General features: G+C 42.5%; 1 protein-coding gene across 1 annotated transcript; it reads left to right on the top strand.

The window, feature by feature from the left end:
• Window positions 1–7,363: 7,363 nt before the first annotated feature.
• Window positions 7,364–9,697, top strand: LOC148564426 (uncharacterized). Its single transcript, XM_088487034.1, has 2 exons — window positions 7,364–8,286; window positions 8,440–9,697. The coding sequence occupies exons 1-2, from the start codon at window positions 7,364–7,366 to the stop codon at window positions 9,695–9,697; spliced, it is 2,181 nt and encodes a 726-aa protein (XP_088343160.1).
• The last annotated feature ends 16,705 nt before the right edge of the window (window positions 9,698–26,402 follow it).

Here is a 26,402-nt window from a genome sequence, read left to right as displayed (position 1 = left end):
GTCCTTCATTTCGATTTTAGCATCAAGTGTGGTGTATAACAACCATTGTGAAATCTTGTCAATAATTTTGTGTCTGGTTTGGATTTATTTGGTTGACATGATGGACTAATTAATTAATTCATGTCACTACTGGTAATAATTTTGATTTCCTTTCCTCTTACGTACTGCCAATTTTGTGTGGACATCATATCTCTCCAATTTTGTCCCCGGGACCCGGGTAGGTTATCATACAAGGCATTGGTTTTTATGTGGTTTTTGGCATTCCAACCATGTATGACCTTTTAATTTGTTCATTTCCTAAATATAACCAACAAGCCATTATCCCCATTATGCATCGTCTTGTCCCAAATAACAGTATATTTGCATTTATGAGATAAAATATTGTGTTTCTACGTGTCAATATACAAGTTGCGTATTAATTAAGAACGACTTGAGCGGATCGGATTATTTTATAATATTGAAGATTTATATTTTCAGATTTTAGGTAATATCAAGCGACTACTTCATTTATATGATTCATCACTTAATAAGTTGGTCTAACTCCGCTATATTTATTCGAATAAAACCATAATTCGACTCCTGTTCATATCCATAAGGATAATGATAAAAATAAAAGGGATATTTTGGTCTTTAATGTTATTATTTTGAGATAATATAAACTCTCTTATTAAAGAAATCGTCAATTAGCAATAAAAATTAGTTTTAGGAGAGTTTATTTGTAATTGCAGGGTTAAATCCCCTTTCCCTCACCCAAACTATTAACGACGTACTTTTAAAAAAAAAATTTAACTATTAATAATTAAGTGCAGATGGTTAGAAGTAACGTCGTAAAGGGAAAAAATTACAATCCGTAAACCTTCTAAGAAAAATACGATCACAAAAAAAATGAGAAAAAAATTATGAAGTTGACGTTGTTGGTATTAATGGTGGTAGAAAATATAAGAGATAAGTATTTTTTTCGTTATAGGGTTTGAGGTCAAAATTAAAATTGTCCTTGACCTTTTTTTTATTATTAAAATCATTCACTACAAGAAAATAGAGTTATTTTAACACTTTATTTTTTAACACCATAATTAAATGTCAAAATTAATATATATTTTTGACAAATATTATAAATGTTAAATTTTCTATGTTTTTTTGATGAATAATTTGACCGTAGAAAATTACTCATCAATTTTGACACTCATTTGTTTTCAATTTACTCCACTATTTTTCTTCTTCTTTGACTCTGTTAATTTTGACATCACACTGCTCTCAGTTTAGGATTATACTACTAATTCTTTATCTTCAAAATCTCAAGTTATTCTTTAGTTTCAAGATCTCATCTCATTCTTTGTTAAAATTTTTTGTTGAGAATATTTTATAGTCAATAAGTGTCAAAATAAATAGTATTTTTGACAATTAATAAGTATCACAGAAAATATGTTCTCAAAATTTTCTAACAAATTATTTTTGATAGTCAATATTTATTAAAATAAGATTTAAATTTTTTTCACAATCACTTATATGTTAAAAATACTATTTTTGACAAAACTTTTATTAACATATTTTCATAGTTAAAATAGTGTCAAAATTTATTTTTTTGACAAATATTAATTTTCTTTTACACATTATAACCCTCAAAAATAATCTATATTGTTGTAGTGATTCTCAACGTTACAAAACGTTATAAAATTGTCATTTTCTATTTCAATTTTATTTTTTTTACTAAATTACCTTTATTAAATAATAAAAATAATTAAAAAATTATAAAAAACTATAAAATAAAATAAAAGAGAAAAAAAAAAAGAAAGAAAACAAAGGGGAAGGAGAAGGGGGAATCACGCAGAGGGTGGGGGACAGGGAAAAAGAAGGGGGAAGGGGAAGGGGGGGAGGTCATGCCGTCATTTGGGCTGCCTCAGAGGTGCACCCGCTGCCGCCCCTGCGTCCAACCCGCAGCCACTGGCCGTCGCAAGCTTGAATGGAGGCACTGTCGCTGCCGTCCAGCTCCCGACCCTCCGCTGTTCACTGTTCGAGTTCTCCCTGCCTCTTTCCGAAGCCGCCATTTGCCCCTGCAAGCCTTCGCCTCTTTGTCCTCCGTCTCGATTTTAAGAGAAGACCGCCACCAGGAGTGGTGGTGGATTAGTCACGCACTTCTCCCTTCCGCGTCGCAAAATTACCGACGGCGGCTTTGCTCCTCACATCGTCATCAGTGGCGGTTGTCTGCGGGTTCGACGCCTCTCAAGGAAGAAACCAAGCCCTGTCCCGTCGCCGCCGCTGGAGTGAGGTCCCGTCGCCATCGAGCCCTGTTGTTGCTTCTGCTTTTCTGTTTTTGCTTTCTGCCTTCTGCTTCTACTTCTGCTTCTATTTTTGCTTTTGTTGTTGCTTCACCATTGTTGATTCATCCTTCACAATTGTTGTTGTTAATTTATTATTGGTGATACTGCTTCTGATTATAGTAAATTAGTAATTGCTTATGGTTATAGTAATTGCATGATGATAATTTGGCTATGGTGGTCGTGATGATGGTGGTGAGGAAAGGGAGAGTGAGGAGGTGCGAAGGGGAAGAGGTGATGGCTATGTTGCTATTAATTTAATTTCTTGCTTCTACTTTTTGCTATGTTCCGTCTGCCTGGTAAAATGAAAAAGAGTGAGAAACTGGAAGGAGATTGGAGAAGAGTGAGAAGAGGAAGGGGAGGAGGGGTGGGGGGTTACAGTGAGGGGGTGGGGGGTAGTTTTGTTTTATTTTTTAATTATTTTTATTATTTAATAAAGATAAATTGGTAAAAAAATAAAATTAAAGTAAAAAAAAAAGGACGATTTTATAACGTTTTGTAATGTTGAGGATGATTTTAATAACAAAAAAAGGTGGGAGACGATTTTAATTTTGACCTCAAACCTTAGGGATGAAAAAGTACTTATTCCAAATAATAATAATAATAATAATAATAATAATAATAATAATAATAATAATAATAATAATAATAATAATAATAATAATAACAACACTATCACAAAAACAGGGTTTAGCCACGAAATTTTAACTACAAACAATAAATTGTGATAAAAATAAATAAGTGTGTCTTTTATTTATCACGAAATATTGTCACCATGGCTAAATTTTGACATTTTACCACAAACAATATTTTTCGTAGCCTTTAAATTCGAGTTTATACTCCTCTATCTCTGTTTTCTCTACGTATTTCCGGTTCACATTGACGTGCCATGGCCATCCTGTCTTGAATAAATTTATTTTTTAAATAAATTTATTAATCTATAATATTTTTTTTTAATATTTTGATATTAACACAAATTTATAAAATTAAATCTAAAAATATAAAAAAAATAAATTTAGATAAAATAAAAAATTATAAAAATAAAGATAATATTCAAATATTTGAGTTAATTATAAAGATAAAATTTATTTAACTAAAATAATATAATTTGAATATATAATAAAAAGTTCAATAATTTTTAAGTAGAAAACAAATTTTCAATAAATCTTTTTTTAAAAAATAAATTATTTTATCATTTGTTGAATTAAAAAAAATTAGGATAAATTAAAAAAATATTAGTCTTTATTTATATGGTTTAGTATTCACTATATATTTTTGTGAGTACTGTACTCTTATTATATGCATAATTATTTTTTTAAAAATTATTTTGTTAAATTATGAATTAAATTTTTTATTTATATTATTATTTAATTGGTATATTCTATTAATTAATTATTTTACAATTATTTTTAGTTATAAAAAAATTAATACTAATTAATTTATGAGTAATTACTCACTTATATAAAAATTCGTAATGTTATTAAGTAACAAAGAAATTTATTTATAAAATTTTTTATAACAATTTTATGTGATAATTAATTTGTCTAACGAAATAAAATTTTAGTAATTGGCTTAGTAATTAAAATTTATTAAACATTAAATTTTTGTTAAAGTGGGTTTTTAGTTATTTATTGGTTATATAAGTGGCTTTTTGGTTATTTATTGTTATTATAACAAAAATTAAAGATAAAAATAATACATGCTCAAAATTTAAATTTAAATTTTTAATCATATTTGACCATTAAAAAAAAAAATAAATAACTATTGTATTAAAATAAAATAATTTAAAATATATTTAGTAGATAATAAATAGTAGAATAAGAAATTTTTTTTTAAGATTAAAGAAAGTTAAAAAACGACCTAAACAACAATGACCAAGCTAAATTTTTAAGATTTAAAATTTTAATGTGCACTTAATTTTTAAGGTAGCTTTTGGCAGAAAGTTAAAGTAACCACGAACAAATTTCAACATAACTTTCCACCACTTCTATTCACGTTGTCTTCTAACTCCTATTTTTCTGCAGCACCTGAAAGCACTTTTTTTAACCACACTATATGAGCCTTATCATGTAATACAACATTCTCCAAACTCAAAATACCGACTCTTTTTTTTTTGGTTTTATTTGTTGATTTTTTTAGCATATTTTTTCTGAAACAAAAACCTACCACAGAATATCCACAACAATGAAGACTTTACAGAAAAATTTGGATGAAATAAGTCTCAACCAACTGTATCTACCAGAAAAAATTATAATGACCCTTTAGTTGTGATCAATATTTTTACGTGATTTTTTGAGTTCTAATATTTAGTTTATTTCTTTTATTTAATTTTGTATTCGGTTACAGACACTTCTACGGGAGAAATCACAACTCGAAAAATGACGTTTGGCATTTGAAAACGATGAAAAAAAAGTCATGATGAAACTTGATGGGCATGGACAAGGTCGAGATAATGGCGCGAATTTATTGGTGGGTGTAATGGCCCATAGAAAAACACTGTAAATTGAAAAAAATCTTTGGTGCTGAAAATGTAGGGCGTGTGATAATTTTAGAGAAGTTGGTTGAAACTTTAGAGAAAAAGCTATAGATATGAAGAAACCAAAATCCAATTAACAACTCTGTACAAATTTTTGTTATCAAAATATAGCAATGAAGTACTTAGTTAGTGATATGCCAGATATTTAATTAGTGTATTTAATAAGAAATAGTTAAAATTTTAAATATATTTACTCTAAAAAATGTTAGAATTTTTTTATTTATGTTAAAATTTTTCTTATTTCTTATTATATATATACAAGTTTAGACGACTACTTATTATTATTATTATTATTATTATTATTATTATTATTATTATTATTATTATTATTATTATTATTATTATTATACTGAATCCTTATTAGTGTTATTTTTTATGAAAAAATGTTAAATATTATATTTTTAAAAAATTTGATTTTTTTATTAATGTTATTTATATAAATATAATTTTAATTTAATAAAATTGTTCCATTAGAGCAAATTAGCACAAATTAGCCATGAATTGTGTTACGGATCCGAGCCACGGATCCAGGACCCGAGACTGTACCCAACCCCGGCTTCTCGGGTCCGACCCGCACCTCGCTCAGAAGGCCCAAAAACCGGTCGTTTAGAGCTCCCAACCGACTTTCGAATTCACACGTCCATCTTATCTTAACCAGATAAGATAAGATAAGAATACCCATCATCTATAAATAGAGGACCAAAGTCCTTCCAGGTATTCATTCATTCCTCACACCTTCTACCTCTTAGATCCATTCTGACTTGAGCGTCGGAGTGTCTTTGCAGGTACCTCCCCCCATCGCTCCAGTCAGGCAACCCGGCTTCAGCTCAGGTTCGCGGGTTCCCGATCCACCCTTCAAACCGTACCAGAGACATCTCGTACATTGGCGCCGTCTGTGGGAAACTTGCGCCAGCCGAGCCGGATGGGGGACGTCCTGGACGAAACCCCCTCAAGCCAGGATGACTCCCGACCGCTTAACCCAACCCCAGAACACCGGGAGGTCACAAACCAAGCAAGAATAGCGAGTACCGTCCAACACACGAACGACCACGTCGTCACAGACCAACGACATCCTGAGAAAGCTAGGGACAAAGCGGCACAGATCATCCAGGATCTCTGTCTCCGGGTCCAGGAACTCGAAGGCAAATTGACCAATAGAGAAAAACACAACAACGAACACAGAAGCCACGCAACTTCCAGATCAAGGTCTCGCCGCGGTAGGTCGCCAACCCGACGACACGACAGAAGAGACGGTTGCAGCGCCTCACACGACCACAGACACGAGAAATCGCCAGAACGACGATACAACAAGAAACACAACCGCAGCGCTTCCCGAGATCTGAGTTATCAACACTACTCAGACGAAGATCAGAGGGACCGAAACACCAAGCGCACGAGAAACGACCATATAATAATGGGAGCTACACCCTTCACAGAAAGAATCTTATGAGCAAAACTCCCCAAAGGTTTCGACAAACCTACCGACATGAAGTATGATGGAACAAAAGATCCCCAGGAACATCTAACGACCTTCGAAGCGAGAATGAACCTGGAAGGAGCGGCCGACGCGGTCCGATGCAGAGCCTTCCCGGTAACCCTAGCAGGACCGGCGATCAAATGGTTCAACGCCCACCCAAACGGATCCATAGCCAGTTTTCACGATGTGACACGAAAATTCATGGCCCAATTCACAACCAGAATCACTAAAGCCAAACACCCCATCAGCTTACTGGGGGTCACGCAAAAACAAGAAGAATCCACAAGGAAATACCTCGACCGCTTCAACGACGAATGCCTGACGGTCGACGGACTCATGGATTTCGTCGCAAGCCTTTGCCTAACCAATGGACTCATGAACGAAGATTTTCGCAAACATCTCACCACCAAACCAGTATGGACCATGCACGAGATCCAGAACATCGCCAGAGATTACATCAATGACGAAGAAGTCAGCCAGGTCGTCGCCGCCAACAAACGGCAAAATGGCAACACCCAACACGGCAACTCGTCTTCTCGCCAAAACCCACCACCCAGAGAGAATCAAAGAGACCACCCCAGACCGACAAATACAAGCCGACCACCAAGAATTGGTAAATTCTCTAATTACACACTCCTGACAGCACCAATTACCGAGATATACCACCAAATAGTAGATCGAGGCATCATTCCGAAAGCCCGACAACTCAAGGAAAGGACGGGAGGCAACAAAACCCTCTACTGCGACTACCACCGAGGTTACGGTCACAAAACACAAGATTGTTTTGACCTTAAAGACGCCCTCGAACAGGCCATACGAGACGGCAAACTCCCAGAATTTGCCAAAATCATCAGAGAACCAAGACGCGCGAAAAGAGACAGGTCGCCGGAAAAAGACGGGCGTAACCCGAGAACCCAAAAGCAACCGCCCAGGGAAATCCCAGAAGACGACCCCACCATCATCGTAAACGTCATTACGGGTAAGGACATACCGAGCAAGTCGAAACTAACAATGAAAAAAGATCTAAAAAAAGTAATGGCGGTCAGAAACCAGACTCCAACCATTGCGGCCGATAACACGATAACCTTCTTACCAGAGGATTGCCAGCACGGCACCTCGGCCAAAGACGCCCCCTTCGTCATCTCGGCTAGAATCGGAACAGGACTAGTACGGAGGATACTGGTAGACACCGGGGCAGACTTGAACATCCTCTTCCGAGGAGCCTTCGATAAGCTCGGGCTCTACAATGACAACCTCCAAACACACCGCAACGGTGTCACGGGACTCGGAGACAACTTTCTCAAACCAAATGGCTCAATCACCCTTCCCATCACCATAGGAACAAGCAACCAAAAGAAGACAATCTTGTCCGAATTCGTAGTCCTAAAAGACTTCACAGCCTATAACGTGATTCTCGGAAAAAAAACAATCAACGACTTCTCCGCAGTCATCTTTACCAAATACCTCCTCATGAAGTTTAGAACCGACGACGGCTCCGTCGGTACCATCCACGGGGACCGAGAAGTCGCAGCCGAATGCGACAACACCAGCCTAGCCCTAAGGAAGAAATCCCGAGATGCGGCCGGAGTATTCCTAGCCGACCTAGATGCTCGGCAGGACGGCCAACCCAGGCCAGAGCCAGAAGGAGACATGGAAAAGCTACAAATAGGGCCAAGCAAAGAGGAATACACCTTCATTAATAGGAACCTCCCATATGATCTCAAAGAAGAACTCTCCCAACTCTTGAAGCAAAACAGAGATTTGTTCGCATTTACACCAGCTGACATGCCGGGAATAAACCCCGACCTAATGTCCCACCGGCTAGCCGTGGACCCCAAAGCTAAACCAGTGGCACAAAGGAGGCGAAAAATGTCACCAGACCGAGCCGCCGAGGTCAAAAAGCAAGTCAAAGCCCTACTCGAAGCCAACTTCATCAGGGAACTCCCCTACACGACCTGGTTAGCAAACGTCGTGCTAGTGAAAAAACCTCACAGGAAATGGCGAATGTGCGTCGACTACACGGACCTCAACAAAGCCTGCCCGAAGGACGCCTTTCCCCTACCAAACATCGACGGATTAGTAGATGCCGCATCTGGCCACCGATACCTCAGCTTCATGGACGCATATTCTGGCTATAACCAGATTCCGATGCACCGACCAGACGAAGAAAAAACAGCGTTCATCACTCCCGACGGGACATACTGCTACACAGTAATGCCCTTCGGCCTGAAAAACGCGGGAGCCACCTATCAAAGACTTGTCAACAAGATATTTCAAAACATCTCCGGAAGCAAGCTAGAAGTCTACATAGACGACATGCTCGTCAAGACCAAATCCGGCAAACAACTCACCGACGACCTCAAGGTCGTAATGAACACCCTACGAAAGCACCAAATGAGACTCAACCCGGCAAAATGTGCCTTCGGGATGGAGGCAGGAAAGTTCCTCGGCTTCATGATCACGCAACGCGGAGTTGAAGCAAACCCGGAAAAATGCCGCGCCGTCCTCGAAATGACGAGCCCAAAAAACCTTAAAGACATCCAAAAGCTCACCGGCCGATTAACAGCGTTATCACGCTTTCTCGGGGCATCGGCTCAAAAGGCGATCCCCTTCTTCAAACTAATGAAAAAAGGGGCCCCTTTCAAATGGGAGACGGAATGCGAAGAAGCCTTCCAACATTTCAAGAGAACCTTAGCGGAACCACCAATCCTCGCCAAACCCCAAACAGGGGAAACACTCTACCTATACCTCTCCATAACGGAGGAGGCACTCGCAGCGGCACTAATCCATGAAAACAAGGAAAAAGATCAAAAACCCATATACTTCATAAGCAAAGTCTTACAGGACGCAGAAGCTCGCTACTCACGCATAGAAAAGCTAGCTTACGCACTTCTTACAGCCTCCCGGCGCCTACGACAATACTTCCAGGCTCATCCCGTAACGGTCCGAACCGACCAAGCGGTCAAGCAGGTACTACAAAAACCCGACCTAGCAGGCAGAATGCTAGCATGGTCTGTCAAACTATCCCAGTTCGATATCAAGTTCGAACCCCGATATGCGATCAAAGCACAAGCCATGGCCGACTTTATCGCCGAAATGACACCAGGAGACTCCACCCCCGAATCATGGAAACTACACGTTGACGGCTCCTCGAATATCACTTCCGGAGGCGCCAGAGTCATTCTCGAAAGCCAGAACGGAGTCGTGATCGAACAGTCAGTTCGATACGAATTCCCGGTCTCAAACAACCAGGCAGAATACGAGGCCCTCTTGGCAGGCCTATCCTTAGCCCGGGAGGTCGGAGCAAAGGTCCTAGAAGTAAATACCGATTCACAGGTAGTCAGTTCCCAAATTAACGGAGACTACTAGACACGAGATCCACTACTCCAACAATACCTCGCCAAGGTAAACAAACTAAAAGAAGGATTCGAGCACGTTACCATACAGCACGTTCCTAGGGAACGAAACGCCAGGGCAGATCTACTATCCAAGCTAGCCAGTACCGAACCCGGACACGGTAACAAATCGCTAATCCAGGAAGTCGTTAAGTCACCCTCCGTGTCAACAATGACCAACGCTCATCTGACATTCTTGAACCAGGGATCTTGGACCTACCCTATCCTACAATACCTCCTCGACGGAACACTGCCACCAGACCCCAAAGAGGGAAAACGAACAAAAAGGGAAGCCGCCAACTATACCATTGTCGCAGGACAGCTATACAAACGCGGATTCTCGCAACCCCTGCTCAAATGCGTGGAACCCGAGAACACGGAGTACATACTCCGCGAAATCCATGAAGGCTGCTGCGGCCACCACGTCGGAGGCAAAACATTAGCCCAAAAAGTCATCCGGGCAGGCTATTTCTGGCCCACGGTTATCCGGGATTCCATTCAAATAGTCAAAAGCTGCGACAAATGCCAAAGGCACGCCAATATCCACCAAGCCGCCCCTCACAAACTCAGCATCATCTCGGCAGAACGGCCATTCGGCACCTGGGGGATCGACCTCGTCGGACCCTTCCCTACGGCACCTGGCCAACTCCGATATCTCATCGTCGTTATAGACTACTACACCAAATGGATCGAAGCAGAACCCTTAGCCTCCATAACGGCAGCCCAATGCCGTAAATTCCTCTGGCGACAGATCATCACCCGATTCGGGATCCCCGAGATCGTTATCTTGGACAACGGAACCCAATTTACGAACAAAATGTTCAGAGAATTCTTAGAAGGACTACGCGTATCTCACCGTTTCAGCTCAGTAGAACACCCCCAAACAAACGGACAGGTGGAATCCGCAAACAAAATAATCGTTAAGGGACTCAAGAAACGGCTCGACGAAGCCAAAGGACTATGGGCCAACGAACTCGGATCAGTCCTATGGTCATACCGAACCACACCGCAAACGACCACGGGAGAAACACCCTTCCGATTAACATACGGCGTGGAGGCAATCATTCCGGTGGAAATCGGAGACCCAAGCCCCAGAAAAACGGTCGGCGGTAACGACGAGGAAGCAGAACGAGACCTCATTGACGAGGAAAGAAGCATAGCTCATATCAAAGAGCTAGCCCTAAAACAGAGAATCAGCTTAAGATACAACCATGGCATCGTCCGACGAGAATTCGCGACCAACGACCTCGTCCTACGACGAAACGACATCGGCCCCCCAACCCCAGGAGAAGGAAAACTCACCCCCAACTGGGAAGGACCATACAGAATCAAGGCGGTAATCGGAAAGGGAGCATATAAACTCGAGCGACTTAACGGCGACGAAGTCCCAAGGACCTGGAACGCCACCAACTTACGGCGATACTACACTTAGGCCGACCTAACTAGGTCACCCCTTTTTATTTGTATTTTACAAATCCTGAATTTTAATTTTCGCTTAAGTATCTATCCCGGGTACTCTTTTCCCCCAAAACGGAGGGTTTTAACGAGGCCCAACCTTAAATAAATATTTCGTCAAACAGCTACTTCCACCTTTCTAACCATCCCAAATACGGAACAAAGACACGGCTACAGGGACTGATCACCCCCCAGGCCAAACACATGGATATCCACAAAACCCGACCAAACGACGGTCCGAAAAAACAAACGGAATAGCTCAAAACAAAACATATAAAAAGGCCCGAACGGCCGAAAACACCATAATACGGAACATACAAAGGCCCGAACGGCCGAAAATACCATTAAACGGTTCCCAATGTCACGGCCCTTGGCCATCCAAAATATTCAAAAAAAAAAAAAACAGTTCAAAACAAAAATTACAAAGATAAAAAAGCTACTCAAGGTCAACAATCTGACCGTCACGAACAGTCTTGAAGGCTCCCATCACGGACACATCCACTCCCGGAGCCAGCACTAAAGCCTGAGCCTTCATCGTCTCCTCGGTAGCCGCAATCGCATCCTTTGCATCACCCAACAACTCCGTCTTCTCCCTCTTCAAGGCAGCAATCTCGGCCTTCAGAGCCTCCGACTCAGCGAGAAGCACGGCAGCTTGAGAACCTGCATCTGAAGCCCGCTGCCGCTCCTCTGCCAATTGGGAAAGAAGCGAAGTCTCAACCTCAGAAAGCTAGAGAATCTCCGCCCCAGCTTCCTCTGAAGACTTCAATGCCTTCTCCTTCGCAGCCTCGGCAGCCTCAAGCCCCTCCTTCAACTTAGCCACCTCAGGCTGAGAATGGCAAAGCTTCTTATCCAGCAAACCAACCTGTGCCATCACGGGCTCAGCCTTCTGAATGACAACGGCAGACCGGAGGAGGGCACGATACACCGACTTGGCCTGGAACGAAACATCGCAGTCATCAAAAAACGGCTCCGTACCAGGCATCAAGTGTTGATCGATGAACCCCGGAGCATCGAAGCGTCGGTCCATCACACTAAGCACAAGACCCTCTTCCTCAAAAGTCTCGCTGCTCGGCTCCTCGGGCCTTTTTCTCTTCCGAGAAGCCTCGGCAGCCGTCACCACGACGACTTCAGGAGAATTCGCGGGGCCAGGGGAAACCTGAGCATCAGCCTGCACGCCGGAAGAAACCACCTCTTGAGAAACAGCCCGCGACCCCACGGCGGGGTTAGAAACAGGAGTTGCCGGAGATGACGACCCCTCCTCCTGGGCCATCGCTGCCTTTAACCGTGCCAAGGAAGTCAAACCACCAGCCATCTCAACTGAAAGAAAACAAAAAATCCCAATTTATAAAAACGGGAAAACAAACATAAAAACTAAAGAAAGAACAGACACACACCAACATACGACCGACAAGCAATCGGATCACCCATCACATCCCGAGGATTAAGAGGACGCTCTCCAAACAACTGCCACAGAACAAGAGCGATATTCCGCTCCTCCGAGGACAGGAACTCCTTCGAAACCCGAGTAAACACGGACGGCCCTGCCTTAAAGTTCCAATAAGTGGGAAACCGACGCTCACCCTCCAACGTCAGCCAAAAAGAATGATGTCCCCTTACGGGACGAACCTTAAAATACCCGCTCTTAAAACCATGAAAAGAGTCTTCATACAACCCGAAGACTCGACGATGCGGCTGAGCTCTAAAAGACACATATCCCTTCTTGTGCTTCCCCTCCTTGGTCGGAAGGGTACACAAGAAAAGAAAAAGGAAGACGTTTACCGAGGCAGGAAGCTCCAAATAGTCACAAACAAGCTCGAAAGACCGTATCGCCGCCCAGCTATTCGGATGCAGCTGGGACAGCGCCACGGAGCACCGGTTCAGTAACTGCTGAACAAAAGGGGAAAAGGGAAGCCGAACGCCAAGCCAGGTAAACATCGCCTCGTACACCCACATCCAATCCGGCACAGTCGGGGAGTCAAGATTAGTATAGCAGACCCTCTCGTCAACCCAGGGAGGGAGAGCTCATAATGGCGTTCGACGTTGCCACCCCCACAAACCGCTCCTTGATCACGGAGCCGCTGAAGGTCCGCCTCCGTCATCCGCGACGGCGTCCCCCACACGTCACTAGTGACCCAAGAAAAAAGATCGGGGACACCCCCCGCCGGGGCCACTGGAGCCCTCACACCCTCAGTCCTTCGACGAGCCATACCTAAAATAGCGACGAGCACTACCGTCAGCCAAACCCCGCGGCAGAAAACGGTGGATCAAACCAAACAAACACTACTAAACACCACCAAATTATACGGCGGCGCTCGCCCCCCTTACAAAACCCACTACCCCAACAGACCTATCTACCATAACGCAATGCCATCACACACCAGAGAACAAATTCTAATATACACTAAGCAGAAACAAAACATGAAGGAAGATAAAAGGAAACAGAAAGAAGCAGAAGAACACCAACCTGATAATACGAAGGAAATAAACCCAAGGAGAAGATGCTACGGCAGAAGATCAAACCAAAACCACAGAGTGCGAAAGGAAAGTAGAAAATGCTATTTTGGAAGAAGAAAGCAGTAGAGAAATGAAGCAAACGAGGGAATTGAAGAAAGGAAAACCAAAACGGTTTTGAAAAAATAAAATAACGCAAATACCCCTGGAAAGCAAAGCAAACATGAGGGCAAAAGAGGGAAACACCCCCTCGCAATAAATGCCCCTTTGGAAAAAGTAACTAATAAATCACGCTTCGAAAAACGCAACGGGCACAGCGGATACGGAAGAGTCACGTCAGACCTAAGCGGTCAGACGAATCTTCCACAAAACGAAATCGAGAGACCGACCTCATCTCGGAAGAACCAAACGACCACTCGAGAAAAACTAAAGGCCTAAGCCCACGGTGAAAATAGCAACTCCCAGCGACAGACCGACCTTGCTCGCTCTCCCGCTGCGGGGACAATTGTTACAGATCTGAGCCATGGATCCAGGACCCGAGACTGTACCCAACCCCGGCTTCTCGGGTCCAACCCGCACCTCGCTCAGAAGGCCCAAAAACCGGTCCTTTAGAGCTCCCAACCGACTTTCGAATTCACACGTCCATCTTATCTTAACCAGATAAGATAAGATAAGAATACCCATCATCTATAAATAGAGGACCAAAGTCCTTCCAGGTATTCATTCATTCCTCACACCTTCTACCTCTTAGATCCATTCTGACTTGAGCGTCGGAGTGTCTTTGCAGGTACCTCCCCCATCGCTCCAGTCAGGCAACCCGGCTTCAGCTCAGGTTCGCGGGTTCCCGATCCACCCTTCAAACCGTACCAGAGACATCTCGTACATTGGCACCGTCTGTGGGAAACTTGCGCCAGCCGAGCCGGATGGGGGACGTCCTGGACGAAACCCCCTCAAGCCAGGATGACTCCCGACCGCTTAACCCAACCCCAGAACACCAGGAGGTCACAAACCAAGCAAGAATAGCGAGTACCGTCCAACACACGAACGACCACGTCGTCACGGACCAACGACATCCTGAGAAAGCTAGGGACAAAGCGGCACAGATCATCCAGGATCTCTGCCTCCGGGTCCAGGAACTCGAAGGCAAATTGACCAATAGAGAAAAACACAACAACGAACACAGAAGCCACGCAACTTCCAGATCAAGGTCTCGCCGCGGTAGGTCGCCAACCCGACGACACGACAGAAGAGACAGTCGCAACGCCTCACACGACCACAGACACAAGAAATCGCCAGAACGGCGATACAACAAGAAATACAACCGCAGCGCTTTCCGAGATCTGAGTTATCAACACTACTCAAACGAAGATCGGAGGGACTGAAACACCAAGCACACGAGAAACGACCATATAATAATGGGAGCTACACCCTTCACAGAAAGAATCTTAAGAGCAAAACTCCCCAAAGGTTTCGACAAACCTACCGACATGAAGTATGATGGAACCAAAGATTCCCAGGAACATCTAACGGCCTTCGAAGCCAGAATGAACCTGGAAGGAGCGGCCGACGCGGTCCGATGCAGAGCCTTCCCGGTAACCCTAGCAGGACCGGCGATCAAATGGTTCAACGCCCTCCCAAACGGATCCATAGCCAGTTTTCACGATGTGACACGAAAATTCATGGCCCAATTCACAACCAGAATCATTAAAGCCAAACACCCCATCAGCTTACTGGGGGTCACGCAAAAACAAGAAGAATCCACAAGGAAATACCTCGACCGCTTCAACGACGAATGCCTGACGGTCGACGGACTCACGGATTTCGTCGCAAGCCTTTGCCTAACCAATGGACTCATGAACGAAGATTTTCGCAAACATCTCACCACCAAACCAGTATAGACCATGCACGAGATCCAGAACGTCGCCAGAAATCAATCATCCAACACTTATCGCCTAAAATAAAAATTAAGCTAGCTAACTAACTAACTAATTAACTAACTAAATAAGGTGATGGTGGATGGTGATTGGCAGTATTCGATGATGGTTGAAGGAAAGAAAGAAAAGACGAGAAGGGAAAAATAAAGAAAAGAAATGGCGACAAGAGAAGAAAAGAAGTAAGTGAAACAGGGCAGGGGGTCACGCGTACGCATTAGGTTACGTGTATGCGTGAGTGGCAGAAATGGGGTGCGAGGCCTGCGCATTAAGCACGCGTATGCATGGAATGCAGAAAATAGAGGGTGACGCAGACGCGTAGGTCACGCGTACGCGTGGGTCACTGATGGCACGGATACCGTCGGTAAGGAAATTCACAAGATTTTCACGTTGCAAGTATAGTCCTCAACCGACAAATAATCCGTGAATCAAATTTCGAAGGAATTAGTTGTCACATGTTCAACCCCAATAAAAGTAACCAAAGTATTCAAACCTCGGGTCGTCTCACAAGGAATGGGCAAATATGTGCATCAACATTGGTTAGAAATCCGGGGTTGCAAGTCATGAGCAAGAAATTAAACTAGGAATCCTGACAAACAAGTAATCTTGAAGTGCAAGAAACTAATTCAAGTGACTAAAGCAAGATGTGAGCAATTCCAAACTAATAAGATAACATCCAATATAATTCTACTCTAAACTAAACAAGTAACTATAACTAAGACAAAGCAATTAGGATTTTTGGGTTTTCAAATATGAATGATAAAAGTAACTCTTGGCTAGACATGGGAATTAAGGTCACTATCCTTGTCTAATAACCATATCTTGACAATTATGAGGAACCAAACTCATTAAGTTTACTTATATACTTGAAGTATATTAAATGGTTTAGTCAACATCAACCCATAAGGTCCAACCTAACTACTAATTGACTTAGTAGTAGGCTAGTGTCAATGGTTATCAAATTGACCACTAAGGGCTCCCAAATCATCAAATCCATTAGACCCAATGACTCAAGTTTACCCAATTCCCTTAGCCTAGGCCAAGAGTAAAAAGAACTACTCCATAATCAAGGGAAACATTTCATCAAACACATGGTAAGGATTACTAAAAGACATATTCAAATTGCAATCAAATTGAAATTAACAAGTACCCACTAACAATTATCAACATACAATCACTCAAACAACACAATTGAGCATGAAAATCATCAATGTAACATTAACAATTCAAGATTCACAAGATTCATGGAATGGGTATAAAATGACAATTGACAAGAAAACATAAAACTAACACAAGATCTAAACAAAATTATACTAAGGAATTCAAATTAAGCAATTAAAACCAGCAATTAACAAGATCCAATTCAGAATTCAATAAGAAAAGATCAAATTAAAGCTAGATCTAGAGAGGAACAAGGGTTTCTATCTCTAGAAGAACAAAAAACCAAAAACTAGCTAAAAATTATGTCTTAGTGTGTATGAATGATTCTCCCCTTTCCCCTAGCATCCTTGGGTCTTTTTCCATGCAGAACCAGCTTGAATTTGGGCCTCTTGAGCCTCAGAAATCGCCAGGCACGATTTCCTTTAATGAGGTCACGTGCAGCTTGTCGCGCGTACGCGCCATGCGTGCGTGCGCGCCGATTGATTTTGTGATCCACGCGTGTGCGCCATGTACGCATGCACGCCGGTGTGGATTTCTCTAATCCGCGTAGATGCGCCGATCTTTGTGCGCCGCTTCCAGCTGTCCACATCCACGCGTGCGCGTGAGGTGCGCGTGCGCGCCCATGCTGAAGTTCCCAAAATCCAAATCTTCATGTTCCTTCCTCTTGTGCATGCTTCTTTTCTCTCTTCTAGGTCATTCTTGCCCTATAAATTCTGAAATCACTCAAAAAATACGTCATGGCATCGAATGGTAATAGAAGAGGATCAAAATATAGCAATTTTAAGGCAAAAGAAGCATGTTTTTCATCATGGAGTAATATTAGGAAGAGAACACAAACCATGCAATTCTTGTGAATAAGTGTGAAAAATATTGACAAAACCCCCCAAATTTTACACAATATAAACCACAAAATTAGAGTTTATCAAATCTCCCCACACCTAAACCAAGCATGTCCTCATGCTTAAAAATAAAAAGACCAAAGATCATGGTAAGAAAGGGTTTATGAAGTGCAAATTTCCTAAATGAATGCATGCAACTAATGTAAAATCATCTATCTACTTGGTCAAGGGTAAATCTATCCTCCAAGAACACATATGAGCATACGGGGCAAAAATAATATGTAATTCATAAATCCTACCAAATTGAACATTACTGTGAAGTGCATATAACTTGCTAGATGAATGCTTGTGAAAGCTGGGAACAAGGAGTTGAGCATCGAACCCTCACCGGAAGTGTATTCGCTCTACTCGCTCAAGTGTATAGGGTTCGTCACTCAATCCTCTCCTAATCATGCTTTCCAAGATTTGTCTTTCATCTAACAATCAACAATTACTTAATGCATGCATACAAGTATCATGAGGTCTTATTCATGGGTTGTAATGGGGCTAAGGTGAAGGTAAGGATGTATATGGTCAAGTAAGCTTAAAATTTGAATCCTTGATTAACCTAAGATCCTACTATACACATAGAACAACCTATACAACTATAATACAATACCTAGCTACCCATGGGTTTCATTTTTCGCATACTCATGCATTCTTTTCAATTCACATCCCATATGCATTGTTATTATTACTTTGTCTTGGGGCATTTTTGTCCCCTTTCATTGCTTTCTTCTTTTTTTTTTCATATTTTTGTTTCTTTCATTTTTCTGTTTCTTTTTCTTACATTCTCATATATACACATATAAAAATTTATTTTTTTTCTTTTTGGTCCCCTTTTTCTTGGGGTTTCATGTACAAAAGTTTCAATGCATATGGTTCAATCATTCAATATATGAGTATATTCCCAGATCCCAGAATTTTCAATTACAACTACAAATACACCTCTTTACATCTACCCAAGTTCCCAAGTACACCCTCCCATTTGAATGATACACACCTTCACTCACCTAAGCTAATCAAGGATCCAAATCTAGGGACATTCATTATTTTTCACTTAGGGTTGTCATGTGCTCTATTTAAGAACAAAATGGGTTTAACATGGTCTCAAAATTGGTTAGCAATTGTAGATAAAAGGGTTAAGGCCGTTTGGGAAAAGTGACTATTGAAGTGACGGCCTCAATCATTTAAATGCATTCATACATGAAGTAATGGACATATAGAATCAGACAAAGCAAGGATTGCAATCATAGAGAGAGAATAATGCACACAAGAATGGGAATTAGTAGTTAGAAGATATAACCATACAATAGGCTCAAAACTTATATGCTTATGTTCTTAGCTCAATCACTATGTTCCAAAATACATTCTTGAAGCAAGTTTACTGCAAAATTTTTTTCCAAAATTGGTAGGGTACCCCGAAATTACATTTTCTTGGGGGAAGAAGTCATTATTTTGACCAAGTAACTCTATAGAGACTAACTATCATGCAAGGAATATTTACAAGCAAGACTAACTACACATGCAATGTACTAACTACTAAGCAAAAGATAAATCCATGGGTGTTGAAAGGAATAGATTGTTACCCATGGAGATCGGTCGAACGACCTCCCCACACTTAGAATTTAGCACGGTCCTCCGTGCTACCAACAATGCGCAAAGGGCGGTCGGGACCGGAACCTTCACTATCCCATTCATTAGAGCTCCCATCACTTGGGTTTGAAGTGGACGTGAATATTTCGGGTTCCTCCATGCTAGGGGTAACACAACGCAGAAGCTTCTTGATGTAAGTGTATCGGCGTTGGTTGCGCCGCTCATATCTATCAATCTTCCGGTGTAGATCTTCTATCCTTTGATGGGTGGATTTTTGTCGTGGTGGTGACGATGAGGTGGAAGGAAAAATAGGTGGAGGGGCTATGTCAAGGCTAGGGTTGTTCATGGGAAGCTGTAAGTATTTTCCGCTTGGGACAACATCGCCCTTAGCCGGAATTATAGCCTTCGTGTCCATGGCTTCCCAAGGAACACCCGCACCAGCAACTAAATCAAATACCAATGCTAGAAATGGCAAGTTACCCCGGGCGTGGACTTGACCCATCACTTGCTTGACAAGCAGCGGAATGTTCACCAGTCACTCCGTGAGAACACACCAAACAAGCAAGGCGAGATCCGCCGTGAAAGACGACTTGTGGGTGCTAGGTAGCACATAGTGGGATAGGATCTGGGCCCAAGCTCTAGCTTCTACAATGAGGGAATGTGCATCAATGCACTTGGGCCGCATCCGGAGTCGACCTTGGGTCCAGAATGTCTCTGGTTCAACAATGACTCGGAGGTTCGAGTCCCAATCAAACCCAAACTCTTCTCGCTGACGTAAGACCTCTTGGTAACCATCCATGTCACTTGGTACCAGTAAGACATTAAGCACTTGCTGAATAGCCTCTTCTGAAACTGAGACTTGCTTCCGGCGTATGTATACCGATTGAAGAGAGGGAAGATGGTAGTTAGTGTAGAATTCTACCACGCATGAGAGGTTGATCTCCCGTAGTTTTCGCAGAAGAAACTACCATCATCACCGTTCAATGCGGGGTAGAATACAAGGAGCAACCTTGTCCGGCGAAGCGAGTAGATGCTCAGCATGATAGTTCCTATCAACCATGGCGGGGAACACAAGTTCACAGAAGCGGTTGGGGAACCTTAAAGAATCCTTCGCGGGTTTGCTCTTCTCTTTTTCATCAATAGGAGCTGGTGCCTTTGCCTTCTTAGATAGGGGTTTGTCTCCTAATGCAGGGTGCGCCTTGGAGGGTGACTTTTGGGGTGCCCTCTTTGTGGCTGGTTTCCTTGAAGCTTTCTCCTTGCCTTTCTTGGTGGCCATCCTGAAAAAGGAAGGGAAAGAAGGAAAACATTAAACCCAAAGAATCATCTCAACAAAAACATGAAAGTGAGAAGTAGTGCTCAAAATAAATTGTATAACAAAATGAGTAGAGAGGTATGGGTCACAACACTTGGCATGGGATGCAAGAGGAAGTAAAGCATGCAATATGGCATGAGAAGAATAATCTCAAGCATCCATAACAAAGAGCAAATCATGTTCAATGAGCAACTAATTAGCAAGCATAAAGCAAAGTGGACCTAATGCACTTAGAATAGAGCAAGTGAATGAGGAAGAGCACCTAATTAAAGGTATATGACTAAAATAAACCAAAATGGCATTTGTGCATTTCCTCGAACACTTCGTGTGTAGTTATCAAGCAATGAGCAATTATGAGATACTCAACCAATTAGAAGCCCAAAATGAAATATCAATCATCACACAACATCACCTACTGACAAAGATAATGAAAAGTAACAAAAAGATCTATTAAAGCAAATTAAAACTCAAATTCAACATCCATGGAAAAGCAAGAAAAAGAAAAAAGTAAACAAACAAAAAGCAAGTAGTATAATCATGCAACTAAAAGAGAAAATAAGTGAATCAACAAGAAACATCTAACTAGAGAAAGAAGACTATGCAAAGAGAGTAAGAGATGAGAAATAGAAGAAGTAGAACCTTGAGAAGTGTAAAAGAATAAAGTGTAGTTTTCTTTTTGTGAAAGTGAAAAAGAGAGAGAAAAGATGTAGTGCCACCGGAGGTGGTGGTGGTGGTCGCCGGTGAGTAGCCAGAGACGGTAGTGAAGTATGGAAGAGGAAGAAGAGAAGAGAGGTGATGGAGGAAGAAGAAGAAGAAAGGAAATAAGAAAAGAGGTGAGAAAGAGGGAAGAGACAGGCACGCCAGGTTTAAAGCTGGGTCGCGCAATCGACGCGCGTGCGCACGGTGCGCTAGCGCGTCGATGAGGGTTGAGCGAGGGGCGCGTACGCGTCAACGGTGCGTAAGCGCGACGACAACTGTGCCCCTGGCACAGAGTGGGCACGAAATGGGCCTGACTCTCGGGTTATTTTTACCAGAGTGGCATGCAGCACAGGCGGCGCGGACGCGCACAATGCGCGGATGCGTGCCTGATCGAATTTGCGACCGGCGTGGACGCGCCAAGTACGCCTGCGCGTCAGTGCGAGCACAGAATAGGCACAAATATGGCATAACTCTCTGGTTTTTGTACCAGGGAGTTCATATGGCACAACCGACGTGCGCGCACAGTGCGCTTGTGCGTCGATGGCTAAGTGTGGAGGGGCGCGCAGGCGTCACGCACGCTGGCGCGTGGGTGCCTGGCACGAAGTGGGCACAAGGTGGGCATAACTCTCTGGTTTTTGTACCAGAAGTGTAAAATGCACCACCGGCGCGCGCGCACAGCACGCTCGCGCGCGGATGGCCCTTTGTCCCCTCTCTCTCTCTCTTTTTTTTTTAAACAACATAAAAAGGGCTATTCTAACACATTCTTGGTAGGTGTTTAAGCTAGTAGTCAAAGAGACACTCAAAAATTTATGCACTATTCAAAATAAAGCATTCTCTCTACTTCAACAATTCATCCATACCAAAATGATGAAATCTATATAAACATCCTAGTTATCCAACAAGATCAACAAAATTAGCATTCCTAAGTAATCAACAACATCAAGAGGTCACAAAATTTACAAAAATCTAGGGCTAAAAGTAAGAAGGTATACACAAGGAAGATCTTACCACGGTAGGGTGCCTCCCACCAAGCACTTTTCTTTAACGTCCTTAAGTTGGACGGTCAGTCGCTCAAGCTTCTCCTCTTCTAGGTGCATCCGTTAGTAGGAACACCTCTAGCTCTTTTGGAAACTTGTAGCCATGGTACTTCTTCACTCTATGTCCATTCACCTTGAAAGTTGCTTCACTTTTAGGATCAAACAATTCCACCGCTCCATAGGGCTTTATCTCCTTCACCTTGAAGGGTCCTTCCCATCTAGAACGGAGCTTGCCAGGCATGAATCTAAGCCTCGAGTTGTAGAGGAGAACCTCATCACCTTCTTGAAAATCTTTCTTTCGGATGTGATGATCATGAAATGCTTTAGTCTTTTCTTTGTAAATCCGGGCATTCTCATATGCTTCGTTCCTCAAACACTCGAGCTCTTCTAGCTGTAATTTCCTGGCCACACCCACCGTGGTTAAATCCATGTTGCATTGCTTTACCGCCCAATAGGCTTGATGCTCAATTTCCACCGGAAGGTGGCATGCCTTACCATAGATGATCCGGAAGGGACTTATCCCTAACGGAGTCTTGTAGGCCGTCCTATATGCCCATAGTACATCTTCTAGCCGGAGGCTCCAATCCTTCCTTTGTGGATTTACCACTTTCTCTAAGATTCTCATAATCTCCCAGTTGGACACTTCTGCTTGTCTATTGGTTTGTGGGTGATAAGCAGTGGCAACCTTATGCAATACCCCATAGTGCTTGAGCAGTGTCTCTACTTTTCTGTTACAAAAGTAGGATCTTTGGTCGCTCACGATTGCTCGTGGCGACCCATAACGGCATACAATATTATTTCTTATAAAAGAAATGATGGTATTGGCGTCATCAAGGCGGGTAGGTATTGCTTCCACCCACTTTGACACGTAGTCAACCGCTAACAGAATATATAGATACCCACTTGAGTTGGGAAACGGTCCCATAAAGTCAATGCCCCATACATCAAATATCTCACAGAACAACATAGGTTGCTGAGGCATCTCATCCCTTTGGGACGTGTTTTCCGACTTCTAACACTGATGGCAAGACACACAGAATTAGTTATCATCCTTGAATAAGGTTGGCCACCAGAATCCACAATCCAACACCTTTTTAGCTGTCCTTTGTGGGCCAAAGTGGCCACCACATTCAGACGAATGACAAGCTTCAAGAATGGGTTGAATTTTAGATTCCGGGACACATCTTCGAATTACTTGGTCCACTCCCCTCTTCCACAAGTGAGGGTCATCCCAAATGTAGTATTTGGAATCACTCCTCAACTTGTCTCTTTGGTGTTTAGAAAAGTTAGGAGAGAAGATTTTTGCAACCAAGTAGTTCGCCATTGGGGCAAACCAAGGAAAGTTATCCAACACAGCATGCAAACTATCCAATAGGAATGAGTCATTGATCGGAAATGGGTCAAATTTCAAATTCTCAAGGCGACTTAAATGATCCGCAACTAAGTTTTGAGACCTACTCTGGTCCCTAATCTCAATACGTTGGATCTTGCAAAAGCAAGATCCAACGTATGAGTCTAGGTTTTGACTCATTCTTTGTCAATAAGTACTTCAAAGCTGCATGATCCGTGTATACCACTATCTTGGACCCTAGCAAATAAGATCTAAATTTATCTAAAGCATGAATAATAGCTAGGAGTTCCTTTTCTGTAGTGGTATAGTTGGATTGTGCTACATCCAATGTTTTAGAAGAGTAAGCAATGACATAAGGGAGTTTACCATCGCGCTGTGCAAGCGCGGCACCTACAGCATGGTTTGACACATCGCACATTATCTCGAATGGTAGCGTCCAGTTGGGGCCTCGCACAATCGGTGCTGTGGTAAGAACTCTCCTTAGCTCTTCAAATGCACTCACACATGCACTGTCAAACTCAAAGTCCACATCTTTCTGGAGTAGGCGCGACAATGGTAAAGCAATCTTGCTAAAATCTTTAATAAAGTGCCTGTAGAATCCTGCATGTCCCAAAAATGAGCGGACCTCCCTCACAGATGAGGGGTGAGGTAAAGTGGTGATAACATCGACCTTGGCCGGGTCTACAGAGATGCCTTTACTAGATACTACATGCCCCAACACTATACCTTGTCTTACCATAAAGTGACATTTTTCAAAATTCAAGACAAGGTTAGTGTCAACACATCTAGCTAAGACCTTGGCCAAGTTCTCTAAGCAACAATTAAATGAAGTTCCATAAACACTGAAGTCATCCATAAAGACTTCCAGACAATTCTCCATTAGATCAGAAAAGACACTCGTCATACACTGCTGAAAAGTAGCAGGTGCATTCCATAGTCCGAATGGCATCCTTTTGTAGGCAATGGTGCCAAAAGGACAAGTGAATGTGGTCTTTTCCTGATCTTCAGGAGCAATGTGAATCAGGAAGTAACCAGTGAATCCATCAAGAAAGCAATAATGAGATTTACCCGCCAAACGGTCCAACATCTGGTTGATAAAGGGCAAAGGGTAGTGGTCCTTCCTTTTAGCGGCGTTCAATCTTCTATAATCGATGCACACTCGCCACGCATTTTGCACTCTCTTGGTGACCACTTCACCATCATCCTTTTTAACCGCAGTGATGCCCGATTTCTTGGGAACAACCTGAACTGGGCTCACCCACTCACTGTCAGAGATTGGGTATATGATACCCGCATCAAGTAGCCTAGTAACCTCCTTCTTTACCACATCAAGGATGGTTGGGTTGAGCCTCCTTTGCGGTTGCCTAACTGACCGAGCTCCTTCTTGGAGAAATATACGGTGCATGCATTTGCGGGGGTCAATCCCCACAATATCGGCTAGGCTCCAACCAATTGCCTTCTTGTACTTTCTGAGAACATCTAGGAGCTTCTCTTCTTATTCACTAGAAAGCTCACTAGCAATAATGACTGGAAACTTTTGGTTGTCCTCTAAGAAAGCATACTTCAAATGAGATGGAAGAGGCTTCAATTCACTCTTTGCCTCAAGCTGAGGTTCCTTTTCATCAAGCTCACGGAGTTCACTCTCAACAATTTTCTCTTGTTCATCCTCTTGGTCATCCGTCTCTTCAACAATAGGGTAGCATAATTTGTTGTAGTCTTCTTTCTGTACTTCCGCTACCACTTCATCGACTACATCACATCGGAGAACGGAATGCTCTTCGGGAGGATGCTTCATGGCTTCTTCCAAATTGAACTTGATAGTCTTGTCTCCGACCTCAAAGGAATATGTGCCGATGAAGGCATCTAACTTGAATTTAGAGGTCTTAAGGAAGGGTCTACCAAGTAGAACGGAGGATGAGCTTCTATTTTCTGTTGGAGGCATTTCAAGGATGTAAAAGTCAACTGGAAAAACTAAGTCCTTGATCGCCACATGTACATCTTCTGCTATTCCCATCACAGTGATCACACTTTTATCGGCTAAGGCAAACTTCACCGCCGACTTCTTTAATGGAGCTAAATTCAACCGCACAAAGATAGAAAGCGGCATGATGCTTACGCAAGCTCCTAGATCACACATACAGTCATGAAAAGTGCGCCTACCAATACAACAAGATAGCAAACAAGGTCTAGGGTCACCACATTTCTTCAGAATAGGCTCCATCAAAGAAGAAATTGAACTACCCAAGGATAATGTCTCCAACTCTCCTATCCTATCCTTGTGTGTACACAAGTCTTTCAAAAATTTTGCTTACTTTAGAATTTGTTGAATAGCATCAAGAAGTGGTATGGTTACCTCAACCTTCTTGAACACTTGAAGCATGTTTAAATCAAATTCCGTAGTCTTCTTTGCTTTCTTCACCATGGAAGGGAATGGGATAGGAATGGACTCATCCACTATAGCTTTCCTCTTGGGTTCTTTAAGGCTTACTCCTTCTTCCTCATGCCTTTGGTCTACCACCTCTTCTTCATGCGGAGCTTCAACAACCACTTCTTCCTCATGAATGTCTTCCATGATCCTAGGAGGTATCTCCTCTAATGTAGTTCCCGACCGTAGAGTGATGGCGTTGAGATCGTCCTTGGGATTTGGAAGGGGTTGGGATGGAAGGTTGGAAGAGCTTGAGGGTTAGTTGGTATTGTTGTTAGAGGAGGGCATGGACATCTTTGAAAGAATGTTGGCGAGATTGGCCAATTGAGCGCCCAAGGCATCAAATTGAGCCTTGTTGCTCTCGTCCCATTTCTCCATAGTGG

Source organism: Arachis ipaensis, chromosome B5 (genome assembly GCF_059453495.1).
Source record: "Arachis ipaensis isolate K30076 ecotype BB chromosome B5, ASM5945349v1, whole genome shotgun sequence".
Lineage (NCBI taxonomy): Eukaryota > Viridiplantae > Streptophyta > Magnoliopsida > Fabales > Fabaceae > Arachis > Arachis ipaensis.
This window is presented reverse-complemented; position numbering and strand designations above follow the sequence as displayed.